Here is a 19,376-nt window from a genome sequence, read left to right as displayed (position 1 = left end):
AGCCGGCGGGCGGGCCGCGGGGGGAGGACTCCTCTTTCTGCGCCTTCCTGGGGCGGGGAGGCGGGCCGCCGTTCGCGCCACCGCCTCTCAGGCCCCGGCCGACTCACGTGACCGACGTGGGCTCTGGTGCCGCCCGCCGCATTGAGGAAGCGGCGGCAGCGGCGGCGGAGGCCGCGACCGCAGCCGACCCGTAGTGGCCTGGCGAAGAACGGGCCCGCTGCCCTCTCGGACAGCCGCGGCGGGAGAGAAAAATGGCGGAGGCCTCGGCGGCCGGGGCAGGCGCCGGCGCCGCTGTGACTGCGCACCGGTTTTTCTGCCACTTCTGCAAGGGCGAGGTCAGCCCCAAGCTACCGGTAAGAGCTCCGTGTCCCCTCGGGCATCCGTGTGGAGGCCTCGCCCTGAGGTTCGGGAATGGGTGTCAAGCGTATAATACCGCAGATTCCCCTTACATCGGCCTCCCAGATGTCCGCTCCTACTGCCTCGGTCGCCGGCCCCAAATCCCGGGCGTGCCGGCCTTGGCTCCGTAACTCCTGCCCAGCGTTTCTTCCTGCTCGGATTCTCCACCTGCTCCGCACTCCCTTTCCTCTCTTCACCTGCCCTCCTCCATCTTTTTGTTTTCCTTATCAATTTCTCCTCTGACAACTCTCCCCTCCATTTTCTTGCACTCTTCACCTTGTTGTCTTCCCACGATGACCTCTTTCCCGCTCCTTGATCTCTTTGCGCTAATGCGTCTCACCTTCCTCTACTTCCTTTTCCACTTCACCAGATCCTCCCGTCCCCCCTCCTCAGTCTCGCGCAATAGAGGATTGCTGAGGATTCGTCCTATTCCGTGGTCTCTAGGGAAGGAAGGAAGGAAGGAAGCACGGAAAGAGGGTTGGCAGGTAACTGTGGGGCAGAGAGGGGGATTCTGCTGTTCACTGGTTTCCAGGGTTCTTGTGAAAGTGAAAATAGCTGTGTACTAATGATTTGGAGACGATCTGCACACCTTATCACTGTTGAAGGAAATGGCTTCAGGAAGAAGTCGTACATTCTGTTTCAACTTGGTTATTTTGGTTGTAGTGCTGCCAGTGTCTTTAGCACCTGCTCACTTACCCGCCCCCCGCCCCCCCATTCTGCCCCTTCACTTAATGAAGAGATGAGGATACAATGCTGGGGATTGCATCCTCTGACATGAAATGGTTTACCCAAGTTTCTGTCAGACTATTAACTTGTAGAGAGGTGGTGCTATGGTTGTGAAGGAAGTGCTGTTTTGGGTTGGGTTATAGCTGTTGCAGAGAGACTCACCGGGATGAAAGTTAATCCTACCTTTGGCCAACCATCTTTAGAATTCGTTATGGTCTTTCTTTTACGTAGAAGCATCCAGGTTCAGTCTTAAAACAGTTTGGCTACATAACAACTTACCTCTGTATTGTAGTGCCTCAGATGCAATCAGGGAGAAGGCCTATTAAAAGTTTGTATGTCTTCTTAGAAACACAAATGGAGTCCAGTGTCCAGTGAGTAAGTGCCTAAAGGGTATTTTAGCCTTTTCACTTTAAAGTTGTGCCTTTTCAGGCATTTACGGCATTTTTTTTCCCCTCTACTTACCCTACTCCCAACTTCATAGTTATAGTTTTATTTACGTGCTCTCTTAGTTTTGCTTGCTGATTTGGCTGTGTGTGTGTGTGTGTGTGTGTGTGTGTGTGTGTGCGCGCGCGCGCGCGGTGGGGGTGGGGTGGGGGGCGAGAGAGAGAGAGAGAGAGAGAGAGAGAGAGAACATCAGTCTGCAAACCTCTTTTCCCACAGAGTCTGAAATTCAGCCAGTGACATGTCGAATGTGATGCCCTGTTGAACATTGTAGCCTTAGTTCGCCTGATCTATTTAAGTTGCTGTAAACTATTTGCATTTAAGAGTGAGAAAACAGTTTTTTCACAACTTGTATTTTTCCACAACTTATTATATCTTTTCTTCTTACCACTTCAAGTCCTCCCTTCACAATGCTTCTGAAAAGGGATACTTTTTAGGCGTTTTTCTAAACCTTAGTTTGATGCCTAGAGGAGACGTTACTGATCTTTTTAGTCTAATTTATTATCTGTTGTGTCCTTATTTGTAAATCTGAGGTCAAATACAATTAAATATAACCGATAACCTCCTGTATGCATACAAGTTTCTTAGCTGAATGTTCTGGAAGCGAGACCAAGAACTATGTGGTTCCTGCCCTTAAGGACCTCACAATTTTAGAAAGACAAGACAGACATGGAAAAGTAACAATGCAAGGTGAATATTGGTGCTTTAGAATTCAAAGGGGGATATATGGTAGCATTGGTGAAGTGAGGTCAGGGAAGAAGTGACAGATGGGATGGGATTTAAATTGAGTTTTGAAGGGTAGGTAGAATTCAAGTTGGGAATATCTGCATAGGTGGAGGTAGAAAAAGGAAGAGTAAGTTGAGGAAGGGGGAAACATTTAGTAAATCATTGTTCTGCATTTTTAGGAGAAGGTGCAGTGTGGTCAGGGGCATAGCTTTGTTTTGTAGATGAGCCAGTGAGTTTCATCTTGTTTCATGGCTTTTTCTCTACCCTTAACTCTAGAGTGTCATCTTGAAAATGTTGGTTGTAGAAATGACCAGGTCAGTAAATAGCAGGTTCAGTACAAATCTGTCTCTGCTACTGAAAAACCAACCCAAACACTGGTAAATCAGTTATATGATTTTCATATATATATAGGACAGTATTGAAAAGTTTTTAAAACCTAGTTTATTATACAAACTTGAAGTACCCTCACTATAAGTACTCAGCATACATTAGGCATGCATTGTTTCCTGGGCTGGACAAATGTTACAGAAAACTGGGATGTCTTTCTGAGGATAGTCAGACCTGAACCCAGCTTATCTTGAATAAAGTTGGTTTGTTGTTTTTTTTTTTGTCTTGATTTAATGTGCATTTCAAGAGGGTACTTACTGTTGTTCTAGATGGATCACAGGAACCATCACCTATGAGTACTGTCCTCTGTGAACATTAGAGACTGAGTATTGAGTTTTATATCAGCTTTTAATGAGCTATTTAGTAGGTAGGTTTGTTTCTTCACCCAGTCTGTGGGATGGACTGCTTCAGAGTTATCTCATCTCTTGTCAGTTTATTCACTGCTTAAAGTCATAATTGTGTTCACTGGGAATAGGTTGCAAGATTTTACAACTCTAATTTCTTCTCCTATCCCCAGTCTCTAAGTTACAGCACTTCTTGATACATTTGGAAGTGTGTTCAGGCAATAACAATGCCTTACCCAAGGTTCAGCCCTGAAACTACACTTAGGTTTTTGTTTATTATATTTCTTGTGCCACTACTCTGAAAGATTCATGGGTCCAGCTAACTTTAGTGTCTGTGTTAAAAGAATTTTGGTTATAGCTTCTGGGAGATTTTGGCATGCTTGATGCTATGCAGGTTAAGCCACTTTCAGTTCAATTAGTTAAATTTGGTGAAATAACACTCCTACTGCTAATCTTGATCTATCCATTTTAGCTTTGTGTGTCGTTGGTTTGGATTCTAACAGATAAGAGAACAAAAGATTCATTTGGAAAGAAGATTTTAAGAAATGAGGGACGTCATGAGGGGAATTTTAGAATGAAAATATATTCAGTGGTACTGTTATTGTTAGGCTTCAAAAGAGTTTCTACTCTCGAAATGAATATTGATTTAGGAATTTCGTTCTTTTCTTAAAAGTATTTTCCTATTTATGGTGAAAATAATTTTAGTGAATCCCAGGGTTTCAAGTTTATGTATGACTGGTAAAATGGCATTGTGTAGAAGAATTGTATTGATAGAAGAAATTCTTAAGTAACATAAAATTATTTTCAAAACACAGCAGAAGCTTCTACTTCGCCTGACTATCCTTTGAAAGACAGTGTGAAGTCTCGACTGACAGAGTTATTTGCTATAGGGATGACTGGGTGGTACTGCAGAAGGCTGTGTCATGGAATGTAAAGGTGTCATTCCATCTCCACAATACCTTCCCTGACTTTTAAATCAAGGTCAGGGAATATTACCTTGTGAGACTGAATCTAGTAAAGTTATCATTAAGCAGGTGAGGTAAGTCAAATGCGGTGTAAACTACTTTTGGTATAGATCAAAATGGTGGTTCTTAAGTGTTTTATGGAGATCAGAATGTCCAAATTCAGACAAGAGACCAATCTAATTAAGGACTGCTAGTGTATTGCTCACCTCTGAGGCTCTGCCTTATGGAACCAGCAGGTTTCTCTCCCTCTCATGTCTCCTTTATTATATCACCTTTGATCTAATGAAATGTCATCCTTATCAATAAGTGATGTTATCTGGCTTGGTTCTTTACCAGGTGCTGTAGAAGTGGTGATCATTGTGCTGTACTTGTAATGAGTACATTGTACTATACTTGTAATAGTGTATTACAGGAAAAACTTGATAACCAGCCCATAATAAGAGGAGCTAAAAAGTACATTTCTTAAAGACTTTGTGACTCTTAAAACTCTAAGCTCACTGACCTTGCTTCCTACTTGATTCTTAGAAAGATCCCAGAGCAGTGTGTAAGTAATGTTAGTAATGTTGAACTGGGGGAAGGAATTTAGTGATCTGAGCTGGGTTTGAGAGGTTTTAATTATTAGGTATCTTTAATTCTGCTATTGGTGACTTACCAGATTAAAAAGTCTACTTGATAATCTAGCATTTTATCTGGTACTATGTGATAGCTGCTTAGTAAATATTTCTTGAGTGATATAAATTGAAAACTCACTAGTTAAATTACATATAAAAAATAGTGGCTTTAGTGTGGTGAGAGCTTTACCTAAAAGGTTTCAGTGGTACCTGCATTTTGAACTAGTGTCGGTAAATATATTTCCTGCAAGGATCTAGAATTAAATACGTATTCTTATGGGTGGAAGGCTAGTTCTAGTTTTGAACTTCTGCTGATAAATAGACATGTGTATATTGGGGAAACCTGTGGGATTTTTTTTACTATAAGGAAGAACAAAAGTCTTAAAATCAAACTCAGCGCAGATGAAATTCTTTGTATTTTTTGGGGGAAGTACCAACTGGATGCTAACACTTTGTATTTCTTTTATGTTTACTTTATGATTCATGTTCAGGGAGAGCATGCCGAGGCCTTTCAGATAGCTATCATATTAGAAGAGGAAAGGTGTATATTAATTCTTACTCTCTATAGTTAAACTAGAAGGGGTCTAACAATAAGCTTGTAGATGTTAACTTCTTTTTCATGTCTCTACAACTTAATAATAAACAATAATGAAGATAGGGTAGAGCAGTTCTCTGCTGGGACAGTTTTACTCCCCAGGAGCACATTGGGCAATGTCTGTGATATTTTGCTTTTCACAATCCGGGTAGAGGGAGAGTTGTTTCTGGCATCTAGTGGGTAGAGGCCAGGGATGCTGATTAATACTCTATAATGCATAGGACAGTCCTCCACAACAAAGAATTTTTGGTCCCAAAATGTCAAGAGTGCTGAGGCTGAGGAACCCTAGCATAGAAGGATAAAAGGACTGTCACTGTCTTCTGTGTCAGAGTGCTTGAGGTTTTCTTCTGGTGTAGCTTTGATTTCTAATTTTGGGATTCTAATGATAATTGAGACTATATAATTTTAGGTAAGCCCCTGATGGGAGGGATTATTTAGAACAATAGTTAGTGGCTGCTGTCCCATTATAGCAGTATCTGTTGGGATCACTTTCTCTCCTTGTGGTTCCTGAGACCAGAGGAATTGGATCAGTATTCTCAAGTTACACACTGTAGGGCAACTTGTGAAGAAAAAGTATCCAGATTTTTTGTCAGTTGGGAATCAACTGAGGTAGTAATGCTGCATGTAAAGTGAGACATCTGGAAATTCCAGTTTGAAAACAAAGATTAAAAAGCAGACAACAAACCTGTTAGTTTTTCTGTATCTCTTCTTAGTATTAACAAGTTTTACTTTCTGTGTTTCTCTTATAGCTCTTAGAAGTTTCATGAGCTCAAGAGTGCTTAAACTTTTAGTTTCTTAAACTCTTGGTTGAGAGGATGAACTGAAGTTCTCAATCTTTGTTCTAATATAATTCCTAATGTGACTGGAGTGGAGGGAGTCATTTGACTTTCTCAGTTCACCTTGGTACATCCCACTGTAAAATAATACTTAGGTGCACTTATTGTAAGTTCTGAGAAGTGGAGCTGTGTAATCTTTGATTGAAAGGTAATGTAGGAATGAGCAATCCTTATTTGTAGAGAAACAGGGCCTTTAAAAACATTTTAGGTAGTTCTCACAGTTTCACATACGGAAGTTTAAGTTAGATTCTGAAAGAGTTTTAAAATCTTTTTAAAAAATTCAATTGTTAGCAGTTCAAAGTTCCTTATAAAGATAAACAATATTATGTTGGTTTCTATAGTCAGTGATTCTGTAACATCTTTCTGTGTTGACAGATAGTAATCACACCAGAGGGGCTGAGAATTTACTAATATGGTTAACTGTTGAACCACTGTTATATATTTGAAACCAGTATAAGATTGTATATCAACAATACCTCAATAAAAAAAATCTAAAAAATATATTGGTTTCAAGTATACAACACTGATTTGACAGTTATCTACATTATTAAATGCTCACCCCAGCTAGTGTAGTTACTGTCAACATAGAAAGATGTTGCAGTTTTATTGACCATATTCTCTATGCTGTACTTGCATTTTCATGCCTAATTTATATTATGATTGAGATTTTGTCTCTCTTCATCCTCTTCTCTGTTTCACCCACCAATCCTAACCCCTCCTCTTTGGTAATCACCAGTCACTTCTCAGTGTCTATGAACCTGTTTCTGTTCTTTTGTTTTGTGTTTTAGATTCCACAAATAAAGAACTCATATGGTATTTGTATTTCTCTGCCTGGTGTATTTTACGTAGCATAATAATTTGGCTTGTGATAATTTCCTTTTCAGGAATAGTTTTGTAAATTTCTTTTTTTTTTTATTACTATAGATCTGTTCAGTTAACTCATTATTTTCTTACTTTGTAATGGTCAGTGGCTGTTTTTATCAACCAGTTCATATGTGATCTTTCCTGACTTGAATGTCCCTGAAGTGAATTAGACCATACTTATAATGTTCTTTTATGCAGTGTTCTTTTATTGATTGGAAAGTCTGTACTAGAATTCGAAATATTATTTGTATTTTGATGAAAAGGTCTACAACATAGGTTCTGGGTTTGCTGGGCACATGGCAGAAAGGAGGGCAGTGCTAAATTATTTTATTTAAAAATCTGTTATTTTATCTACTCTAAAGGTCTGTTCTTAATTCTTATCTTCCTGGTTTTGAACTGAATCTTTTAAAATGAAATTGTGGTGATAGTAGCTGGTGATTTTTTTTTTTAAGTTTTTACTTGGCAAAATAAAAAAATTGACAATCCTATGTGGGTTCTTCATTTTTTAATTTTAAAATTGAACTGCTTTGTGGATATGAAAGTCTGGAACTCAGTAGTCTAAATCAGTATTTCTCAAACTGTGTGCCAGGAGATTTACCAGAAGTTCAGAATCTTCGTAAAATGCTGCATACTAAATCTTTTCCAGTCTCCATCTCCTCTCCTGTGATATGTGGATAGCACATTGTCATTCTGAAAAATCATTCCGAAAAGCAACATGCTTAAGAACATTGCTTAATCCAGCCTTTTCCAGATCTGTGTTTTTTCTTAACAGTCCACTGATTAATGTCTGTGGAATGTGGTTTGAGAAACGCTCCACATTCACATTGCTCGGAGAAATTTATTAGAATCTACAACTTGTCGGAAACGATTATGTTCCAGGAACTATTTCATTGATGAAGTGACTTGCCCAGTATCACACAGCTAGTTTGTTATTCTCTGTTTCCAATCCAGTTTTATATAACTTCAGATTCATTGCTCTTAACCACTTAGGCTGTTCTGAAACATTGCTCATTTCTTATTTTGATGCTAAGTAAGATTAGGATCTTCAGAGTAGTTTGTTTTATGTATCTGTACTTCCCTAATGATTTTATTAGAACATACACTTGGTACATGATTTCAGTGACTTTTAATCTCAGGTTAGTTTTCTTTCCCCCCCAAATATGTTTTTCTTTCTGCACAATGCTTGGAATGTATAGTTTAGAATATATTTGCTGAGTGAATGAATGTTGTCATTTTATGTAAGAGGATTCTATCAGCCTATACAGAAGGTAAGAAGATAAATTTTTACTCCAAACTATGGTGGTACACATCAGAGCTGAAGGAAAACCTTTTGGATCATTAACCATTTTATATCTGTGCCACTGGGGTGTTCCTCTTCTTGCTGCCTTTAGTGTGAGCAAGCAAAAACCACTATTATAAATCTTTTCTGGCTGTATTGTGTTGTATAAAGTTCATTTTTTTTCTCTGATAATTCTTGTTAGTCTGTTTTTTTTCTTAAAAAAGGTGGTTTCTTGTCCACTTGATAAAGTTTATGTCAGGTACCTCTTTGTCTCATGACCTGATTTTCTGCCTTGTTACACAATGAGCTAAAGGAGGTTGGTTGATTATATACTCCTCTTTGGAGTTCCTGATAATGTTAGTGTTCATTCATGGCTTGAAATGAAGGAACAGAATGATGAGGGTTGTGAATGTTACTATTTAAGAATGAGTGAGACCATAAATCAAGGCAGTTTTATTGCCTGGAACTTAGTCACAGCTCTTTGAACAGTATTCAAATTGTATAGGTATGTTTGTGTAACACTAAAACTGTAACATAAAGTTTTTTGTTTTGTGTTTGTTTTTGTAAACTGCTTTTCTTTCTGATTAATAGTAGGGGGAGCAATTGCTTAAGATTTCTTGAGTTTAGAGAACTAATTTCAAAGTGCTTAAACTGGAAAATTTTCCTTTTAAATGAGTAATTGGCCACATGAATGATGGAGACTTTCTTGTTTTCCTGAAGGGGAGTTGGGGGAGACAAGTAAATGAGAACAGCATTCATGCTCTAGTTTTACAAATGGAGAAAGCAGGTCTTTGCAAAGACCATGGGTAATGGTGGAACTGGGAACAGAACTCGGAAGTTCTGTTGTCTTTGTTTTGGGGTTCATTTGATGCTTTTGAGAAGGGAGGAAGTGTAAACTGGCTTGAAAAGGGGTTATTATAGGAGATCACAGAAAAAGTCTCCAGAAAAAAGCATTGTCTTTGATGTAGAGATATGCGTTGGCATGAAGTTTACAATGTGATAGGTACTAACCTAGGAGCTGTGTTTCAAACAGTTTGTGTTTCTAACCCTTCTAGTTACGAGTTTCTGAACAGTTTTGCCAGGTGATATTCAAAGAGAATGTGAGCAAGGGGATGTGATTAATTTAATATTGTGATGTTAGATATTAACTCTAATAGACTACTGTAGATAGACTGCTGTTTTGGATAAAATTTAAAAAGAATAACCACTTAGATGTTGATAGTGAATATGTAGAAAAGAAAAAACCATTTTCTTGCCAAGGCCTCATTTTTTGTGGTAACTGATTTGAAATATTAGAAGGAAAAGAAAATAATTTGTTAAAAACCACCCTTTTCCTTTCTCTCCTATATTCCAAGTGCTTTGCATCCCCCTGTGCTGTTCTAAGTGGGTAAGCATCAGGGCAAAGCTATTCTCAGGAAGTTACTCCTGATTTCAGACTATTAATAGTTAAAAATATTTCTGCTTGTGGGTTCTTTTAAATGAAACAGGCAGTGAAACATCTAAAGCAGTTCATTCAAGTGTACCTGCTACTGAGAATCTTTACTAGAGTTGTATACAATAAACCCTTTCAGACCCTGGTGGGAAAGCAACTTAGTTTGGTGGAAACAACTTGGTTCCTATTTCTGGTGATTCTGGGTAAGTAACTTAGGTTTCTTATTTTTCTCTTTTACAGATGATATGATAAAAATGAGCTAATGATTTCTTTTTTTTGGTAAGACTTTGTGACTGATGTAACTTAAAGTCTTTTTTTATAAGACTTTGTGACTGTTCACAATACTTGGTGGTGGTGGTGGGGCTTTGGTGTAAAGATTTAATGTATTAATATTTAAGCAGAGTGATTCCATAGTGCCACCGTAGTGGGATCTTAAATCATTATTATCCCTGGTTTGCCCTTTCCTACCCACCCCCTAGTACCTTATGCTTACAATTTAAAATTCTGTATTTGAATATATCAGGGTGATACTAAGTCTTGAGCCTGGGTGTTTGAGGAGGGTAGAGGCAGAGAGAGACTATGTTGGTTCCTGTTTGACTCTTTCCTTACTTAATTCATGGATAGTCCCCCAAATTGAAGTTAAGATTACCTCTGAAAAAAAAATTAGGAAAAATTGAACAGTAAGTTGGCCATCTTTACAAGTAACTAAAGAGATAAACACTTAGAATCCAATCTCGTTATAGTATCACTGTAGGGCATGGCTAAAATTGTGATTGTCACTAAAAAGTATAGCCAAGTAATTATATTATACAGCTGGCCAGCTGAACTTTGTAAATCCACAGAAACATGAGATAATAAATTATTGTTTTAAGCCACTAAATTTTGGGTGCTTTGTTAGGCAGTAATAGAAAACTATCAGGAGAAAGAATGTGCCTATTAGGAGAGGGTGTGGGAATTATGGGTCAGCAGTGGAAGAACAGAAATGAGTCAGAGGCCAGCATCAGCTGTGCCTGTTCCTGGTACTGCCCTGGGGGAGAAGAATCCCAGGTTCTTTTTTGAGGATTGGGTTTATTCTCATAATGGGGATGGGTATATTAGGCCATCCTAGCATGATGAAACAATCTGTGTATCCACTTATGTTATTGTTCTGATTCTCTGTAAATCCACAGGAACATGAGAGATAATAAATTATTATTTTAAGTCACTTAAACCTTGGATGTTTGTTTGGCAGTATTAGAAAACCAGAACATTGTCCAAGGGATGGGGAAGAGCTTTGAACCTGATTTATTTATTTAGCAAATGATTAGAATCTACAGTAACTACAATAGCTATATTTATCAAACATCTGCTATCTAATATGCCAGTCACTGAGTTAGGTATTTGGCAAACACCTTAATCTTTCCAATAAAACAGCTATGAAGCAAGCATCTCTATTTTACAGATGAGGAAATTGAGTCTCAGGTAATGTGACTTGCCTGAGACCTCTTAGAGGTGGAGATCTGGTCTCTGATTCCAAAACTCTTTACTCTGTGCCATGATACTTTCTGGGTAAATTTGCTGAACAGTAAAAGGGCTACTTGGTAACTCTTTTTCATTGAAATTAAGTAAATTGGCATTTTTGGTTTTATATATATGGCCTCTGAATTTGATTTTCTGTGAATCTTCCTCTGAGAGATCTTCTCTTGGTCTGCTAAATTAGATTTCCAAATTTATAAGATTGGAAGTTTGAGACCTTAGATTGTGTGTTCATCAGGGCTGATACTCTGTAAGGGAGGGAGAGGGGGTGCTGAATGGCTGCTGAATTTCCCAGGGCCTCCTTTGGGCTTCCCACAAACTTTTCCATTCAGTCTTCAGCAGATTATAGTTCCTGTTCCCTTCTATAAAGGCACAGTTATTTTTAATCACTGTGGTATATGAAAATAATACAGAGTTTTGAATTCAAGAAGGACCAAGGTTCAAAGCTCTTTTCCATCCCTTGGGCAATGTTGTGGTGGGCAATGTTGTGGTTTTCTCTTACTGCCTAACAGATCACCCAAGATTTAGTCACTTAAAACAGTAATTTTTTTTTTTTTAAATAATTATTTTTTATTGAAGGGTAGTTGACACACAGTATTACATTACATGAGTTTCAAGTGTACAACACAGTGGTAGAACATTTATATACATAATTCTAGGTTCCAGCTATCACCCTACCAGGCTGTTACAATATCTTGACTATATTCCTTATGCTATACATTACATCCCGGTTACTAATTTATTTTACCATTGGAAGTCTGTCCTTTTTTTTTTTTTTTTTTTTTTTGTGAGGGCATCTCTCATATTTATTGATCAAATGGTTGTTAACGACAATAAAATTCTGTATAGGGGAGTCAATGCTCAATGCACAATCATTAATCCACCCCAAGCCTAATTTTTGTCAGTCTCCAATCTTCTGAGGCATAACAAACAAGTTAAAACAGTAATTTTTATCTGTCACTTTTCTGTGGATTTCCAGAGTTCACCTGGTCAGTTCTCACATGCAGTTGTGGTCAGACAGTACCTGGAGATGGAGCCATCTGAAGGCACCGCTGGGCTGGACCTTCAGCGTGGATTTTCCCTCTTACAATCCAGTCCTCGTCTTTGGTGCTCCTCTGTGGCCTCTCTGTCCGGCAGAGTAGGCTGGGTTTATGTGGCTGTTCAGGGCTCTAAGAGTCAGGAAGCAGAAACTGTCAGGGATTAAGGACTTTGTCTGGAACAGGTCTAGTATTCTATGAGTTAAGTCATAGAGTTCCCTGGATTCAAAGGGAATAGAGTGGAAGGTCACAACGCAGAAGAGCATGTGAGTTGGGACATTTTGTTGGTGTCATCTCTGGGAAATCAAATCTGCCACAGACAACTTACTTTATGTTCTTACCTGTAAAATAGAAATAATATTCATCTCACACAGTTGTTTGGAGGACTAGTACAGTGTCAAGCCCATCATAGGTGTTTTGTAAATCTAAGTACCCTTCTCCCTTAATTCTCCAACATAGTAGATTACTTCCAGTCTACTTTTACTTTGGGTCACAATTTGTTCAGTACATAGTTGGTTAACATTTTTCTTGACTTGATTATGTTTCTCAGACTGATCTAACTTAAAACAAACTAAAAAATTTGAAAATAATGGAAAATTTCAAATGTATCAAAAGAAGAGAATAGTATAAGAAACCCACATGTACCCAGCTTCAGTAGTTACCATAGCTAATCTTGTTTCATTAATTTCTACCCTCACTCAACATCTTGTCTCTGCATTAGTTTGAAGCAATTGATACCATTTCTAAGTCTTCAGTGTAAAGGGTGGCACTCTTGGGTGTGTAGCTGGAAGTTGAGAAAAGTAGCGAGTTAATGTGAATCCAGAAGAAAAATGGTGGTAGTAAGTAGAATGCTGTCAGGCCTTTAAAAAGAAAATCTAGAAACTGAAACTGTAATTTCTTCAGAATGTTATTTTGGGGTTTTCCAACTTCCAAGAGAATGGAAGTGAGGTGATTTTTTTTTGAGACCAGATCTTTGTTCTAGCATACTAAACTATGTAAGGACAAATGTGCATTTTTTACTTTGAAAAGCTTTCAGTTTTAACCTCACTGTTAAGTATCATGTTTGCTGTATCTTTGTCATATATGGCCTTTATTATGTGGAGGTATTTGCCCTCTATACCCATTTTGTTGAGAGTTTTTATCATGAATGGATGTTGAATTTTGTCTAATGCTTTTTCAGCATCTATGGAGATGATCATGTGGTTTTTGTCCTTTTTGTTGATGTGGTGGATGATGTTGATGGATTTTCAAATGTTGTACCATCCTTGCATCCCTGGGATGAATCCCAGTTGGTCATGGTGTCTGATCCTTTTGATGTATTTTTGAATTCGGTTTGCTAATGTTTTGTTGAGTATTTTTGCATCTATGTTCATTAGGGATATTGGTCTGTAATTTTCTTTTTTTGTGGTGTCTTTGCCTGGTTTTGGTATTAGAGTGATGCTGGCCTTGTAGAATGAGTTTGGGAGTATTTCCTCCTCTTTACTTTTTGGAAAACTTAAGGAGGATGGGCATTAGGTCTATCTAAGTATTTGATAAAATTCATCAGTGAAACCATCTAGTCCAGGAATTTTGTTCTTAGGTAGTTTTTTGATTACCAATTCTATTTCTTTGCTGGTAATTGGTCTATTCAGATTTTCCGTATCTTCCTGGGTCAGCCTTGGAAAGTTGTATTTTTCTAGAAAGTTATCCATTTCTTCTAGGTTATCCAGTTTGTTACCATATAATTTTTATAGTATGCTCTCTTATTTCTTTGTATTTCTGTGGCATCCGTAATGGTTTTTCCTTTCTCATTTCTGATTCTATTTATGTGTGTAGACTCTCTTTTTTTCTTCATAAGTCTGGCTAGGGTTTATCTATTTTGTTTATTTTCTCAAAGAACCAGCTCCTGCTTTCATTGATTGTTTCTGTTGTTTTATTCTTCTCAATTTTATTTATTTCTGCATTAATCTTTATTATGTCCCTCCTTCTACTGACTTTGGGCCTCATTTGTTCTTCCTTTTCTAGTTTCATTAATTGTGAGTTTAGATTGTTCATTTGGGATTGTTCTTCTTCCCTGAGGTAGGCCTGTATTGCAGTATATTTCCCTCTTAGCATGGCCTTTGCTGCGTCCCACAGATTGTGTTGTTGAATTCTTGTTGTCATTTGTCTCCATATATTGCTTGATGTCTATTTTTATTTGGTCATTGATCCATCGATTATTTAGGAGCATGTTACTAAGCCTCCATGTGTTTGTGGGCTTGTTTTCTTTGTGTAATTTATTTCTAGTTTTATACCTTTGTGATCTGAGAAGCTGCTTGGTACAATTTCAATCTTTTTGAATTTACAGAGGTTCTTTTTGTGGCCTAGTATATGATCTACTCTTGAAAATGTTCCATGTGCACTTGAGAAGAATGTGTATCTTGTTGCTTTTGGATGGAGTGTTCTGTAGATGTCTGTTAGGTCCATCTGTTCTAATACGTTGTTCAGTGCCTCTGTCTCTACTTATTTTCTGTCTGGTTGATCTGTCCTTTGGAGTGAGTGGTGTGTTGAAGTCTCCTAGAATGAATGCATTGCATTCTATTTCCCCCTTTAGTTCTGTCAGTAATTTGTTTCACATGTGTAGGTGATCCTGTGTTGGGTGTGTAGATATTTTAATGGTTATATCATCTTGTTGGGCTGACCCCTTTATCATTATGTAATGTCTTTTGTCTCTTGTTACTTTCTTTGTTTTGAAGTCTGTTTTGTCTGATACAAGTACTGCAACTCCTGCTTTTTTCTATTAGTTGCATGAAATGTCTTTTTCCATCCCCATACTTTCAGTCTGTGTATGTCTTTGGGTTTGAAGTGAGTCTCTTGTAGGCAGCATATAGATGGGTCTTGTTTTTTTATTCATTCAGTAAGTGTGTGTCTTTTGATTGGTGCATTCAGACCATTTACATTTAGGGTGATTATCAATTGGTATGTACTTATTGCCATTGCAGGCTTTAGATTCGTGGTTACCAAAGGTTCAAGGGTAATTCCCTTACTATCTAACAGTCTAATTTAACTTACTTCATATCCTATTACAAACACAACCTAAAGGTTCTTTTTTTTTTCCCCTCCTTTCTCTTCCTCCTCCATTCTTTGTATGTTATGAATCATACTTTGTACTCTTTGGCTATCCCTTGGGGGACATCTATTTAGCCTTAGGAATACTTCTATCTATAGGAGTCCCTCCAAAATGCACTGTAAACGTGGTTTGTGGAAGGTAAATTCTCTCAGCTGCTGCTTATCTGAAAATTGTTTAATCCCTCCTTAAATTTAAATGATAACCTTGCCGGGTAGAGTGTTCTTGATTCAAGGCCCTTCTGCTTCATTGCATTAAATATATCATGCCACTCCCTTCTGGCCTGTAAGGTTTCTGTTGAGAAGTTTGATGATAGCCTGATGGATTTTCTTTTGTATGTGATCTTTTTTCTCTACCTGCCTTTAAAAGTCTGTCTTTATCCTTGATCTTTGCCATTTTAATTATTATATATCTTGATGTTGTCTTCATTGGGTCCCTTTTGTTGAGAGATCTGTACACCTCCATGGCTTGAGAGACTGTCTCCTTCCCCAGATTGGGGAAGTTTTCAGCAGTTACCTCCTCTATGACACTTTCTATCCCTTTTTCTCTCTTCTTCTGGTACCCCTATAATGAGAATATTGTTCCCTTTGGATTGGTCATACATTTCTCTGATTATTCTTTCATTCTTAGAGATTGTTTTTTCTCTCTATACGTCAGCTTCTTTGTATTCCTCTTCTCTAATTTCTGTTCCATTTACCGTCTCTTCTACTACATCTAATCTGCTTTTAAGTCCTTCCATTGTATGTTTCATTTCAAATATGAAATGTCTTAATGATTGAATCTCTGTCTTAAATTCATTCCTGAGTTCTTGAATATTTTTCTGTACCTCCATAAGCATGTTTATAATTTTTATTTTGAACTCTCTTTCAGGAAGATTGGCGAGTTCGGTTTCATTTGGCCCTTTTTCTGGGGTTTGTGAGATTTTGGTCTGAGCCATGTTCTTTTGACGTTTCATATTTCTTTGTGGTGCCCACTAGTGTCCAGAAGCTGCGGTCTCTGGAGCTGCTTAGCCCCTAGAGTGAGGTTGGGGGTCATAGGGGAGTGGGGCTGGTGCCTGGGGGGAGGAAAGATGTTTCCTGATTCCCGTCTGCAGTGCCTGTCTCCAGTGTCAGATCCAGTGGGCCAAGCACACAGGTGTAAGCCTCGGTGCTTTGCGTCTCTACCTGTTGTAGGCGGGGCCTCCCGCTGGCAGGCTAGGAGGAAGGCTCAGCAGGCTGTGTCGCAGTGGGGAGGCCTCAGAGCTGAGTAGGGCAGTCAGGGGGTTGGAGCACCTTAAGTTCCTCAAAGTTCCCAACCAGCTGGGCAGAGCACACCCTGACAACCTTGTCCAGCTCTCCCTTCTCCTGTGCAGCAAGGTCTGTGCAAACACTGCCCCTTCAGCAGCCCTCCTGGCTGCTAGGAAGCCTCTCAGGCTGCCTGCCTTTCCTGTGACACAGAGTGGTCGGATGTGGATCCCCTCCTCCACAAAGGGCTGGAATCTCAGTCTCTCAAGCACTCCACCTGTCTGAGCTAGCCAACGTCCAGAGCACCACATAGTGTAGGTTTCTGCTCACAAAGCAGACCTCCAGGGCTGGTGTTCAGCAGTCTCAGGCTTCCACCCCCTTCCCGCTCCGTTTCTCTTCCTCCCTCCTGTGAGCTAGGGTGGGGGAAGGGCTTGGGTCCCACTGAATTAAAGCTTTCGTACGTTACCTAGTTTCATGAGGTCTGCTCTGTTCCTGAGGTCTGTATATAGTCTGGTTCAGCCTTCTTTCTTGTTGCTCTCTTTTAGGGTTAGTTGTATTAATTAACTATATTTTCATATTACTTGTGGTTTTGGGAGGAGTTCTCTGTCTTACCTCTCATGTCGCCATCTTGAATTCCCCTCTATTATTTGATATCTGCCTTTTGAAGTTATTTTCTCTCTGTCACAACTCTATCATTTTGGAAGTTTCATTATCAGTGTAGACAGCCCTTTAAATCTAAAAGACATTCTTTACTATGACACTTTAGCCACCTACTCCCAAAACTGTATCTTGGACTTTGTGATCACCCAGAGGGTTCTACTTCTGAAACCTTAGGCTCCACTGTCCTATGATCTGGCCACAACTTCTTGTTTCCAGCTCTTTTAATTCTTTGCTTCAACTCTTCCTAGATTCTGGTACTTTGACTCCTGTTTGTGAGGTCTTTGGCAAGTAATTTCATGCTTATTTATTCAGTAAATACTTATCAAACACCTGCCTGTCCTAGGCATATAGTGGTAAACAAAACTGATCTGAATCTTGCCATTATGAAACTTAGAGGTTACTGAATGGACGTAGACTTTTTTTTTTTAATTTTATTTTGTTATCATTAATCTACAATTACATGAAGGATATTATGTTTACTAGGCTCCCCCCTTCACCAAGTCCCCCCACCATCCCCGTTCACAGTCACTGTCCATCAACATAGTAAGATGCTGTAAAATCACCACTTGTCTTCTTTGTGTTGCACAGTCCTCCCTGTACCCCCCCACACTATACATGCTAATCGTAATGCCCCCTTTCTTTTTTTCCCACCCTTATCCCTCCCTTCTCACCCGTCCTCCCCAGTCCCTTTCCCTTTGGTAACTATTAGTCCATTCTTGGGTTCTGTGATTCTGCTGCTGTTTTGTTCCTTCAGTTTTCTTTTGTTCTTATACTCCACATATGAGTGAAATCATTTGGTACTTGTCTTTCTCTGCCTGGCTTATTTCACTGAGGATAATACCCTCTAGCTCCATCCATGTTGTTGCGAATGGTAGGATTTATTTTTTTCTTATGGCTGAGTAATATTCCATTGTGTATATGTACCACATCTTCTTTATCCATTCATCTACTGATGGACATTTAGGTTGCTTCCATATCTTGGCTATTGTAAATAGTGCAGCGATAAACATAGGGGTGCATCTGTCTTTTTCAAACTGGAGTGCTGTGCTGCATCCTTAGGGTAAATTCCTAGGAGTGGAATTCCTGGCTCAAATGGTATTTCTATTTTGAGCTTTTTGAGGAACCTCCATACTGCTTTCCACAATGGTTGAACTAATTTACATTCCCACCAGCAGTGTAGGAGGGTTCCGCTTTCTCCACAACCTCGCCAACATTTGTTGTTGTTTGTCTTTTGGATGGTAGCCATCCTTAGTGGTGTGAGATGATATCTCATTGTGGTTTTAATTTGCATTTCTCTGATAACTAGCGATACGGAGCATCTTCTCATGTGTCTGTTGTCCATCTGATTTTCTTCTTTAGAGAACTGTCTTTTCAGCTCCTCTGCCCATTTTTTAACTGGATTATTTACTTTTTGTTTGTTGAGGTGTGTGAGCTCTTTATATATTTTGGATGTCAACCCTTTATCGGATCTGTCATTTATGAATATATTCTCCCATACTGTAGGATACCTTTTTGTTCTATTGATGGTGTCCTTTGCTGTACAGAAGCTTTTCAGCTTGATATAGTCCCATTTGTTCATTTTTGCATTTATTTCCCTTGGCCGGGGAGATATGTTCAAGAAGCGGTCAGTCATGTTTATGTCTAAGAGATTTTTGCCTGTGTTTTTGTCTAAGAGTTTTATGGTTTCATGACTTACATTCAAGTCTTTGATCCATTTTGAATTTACTTTTGTGTATGGGGTTAGACAGTGATCCAGTTTCTTTCTCTTACATGTAGCTGCCCGGTTTTGAGAGCACCATCTGTTGAAGAGACTGTCATTTCCCCATTGTATGTCCATGGCCCCTTTATCGAATATTAGTTGCCCATATATGTTTGGGTTAATGTTTGGAGTCTCTATTCTGTCTCACTGGTCTGTGGCTCTGTTCTTGTGCCAGTACCAAATTGTCTTGATTACTGTGGCTTTGTAGTAGAGCTTGAAGTTGGGGAGTAAGATCCCCCCCACTTTATTCTTCCTTCTCAGGATTGCTTTAGCTATTTGGGGTCTTTGGTGTTTCCATATGAATTTTTGAACCATTTGTTCCAGTTCATTGAAGAATGCTGTTGGTAGTTTGATAGGGATGGCATCGAATCTGTATATTGCTTTGGGCAGGTTGCTGATTTTGACGATATTAATTCTTCCTTGCCAGGAGCATGGGATGAGTTTCCATTTGTTAGTGACCTCTTTCATTTCTCTTGAGAGTGTCTTATAGTTTTC

At 38.9% G+C, this 19,376-nt stretch overlaps 1 protein-coding gene across 2 annotated transcripts in view; it reads left to right on the top strand.

Moving 5' to 3' along the window:
* Nucleotides 1-60: 60 nt before the first annotated feature.
* Nucleotides 61-19,376, top strand: part of RNF115 (ring finger protein 115) — a 99,540-nt gene continuing 80,224 nt past the window's right edge. Inside the window, exon 1 of one of the 2 annotated variants that reach the window (XM_036924401.2) lies at nt 61-353. In XM_036924401.2, coding sequence (XP_036780296.2) covers nt 252-353 — 102 coding nt within the window. In that variant the 5' untranslated portion in view covers nt 61-251. The remainder of the gene's footprint in view (nt 354-19,376) is intronic. The other variant, XM_036924403.2, reaches the window with a different exon arrangement.

The sequence above is a fragment of the Manis pentadactyla genome, chromosome 4 (genome assembly GCF_030020395.1).
Source record: "Manis pentadactyla isolate mManPen7 chromosome 4, mManPen7.hap1, whole genome shotgun sequence".
NCBI classification, from domain to species: Eukaryota; Metazoa; Chordata; class Mammalia; order Pholidota; family Manidae; genus Manis; species Manis pentadactyla.
This window is presented reverse-complemented; position numbering and strand designations above follow the sequence as displayed.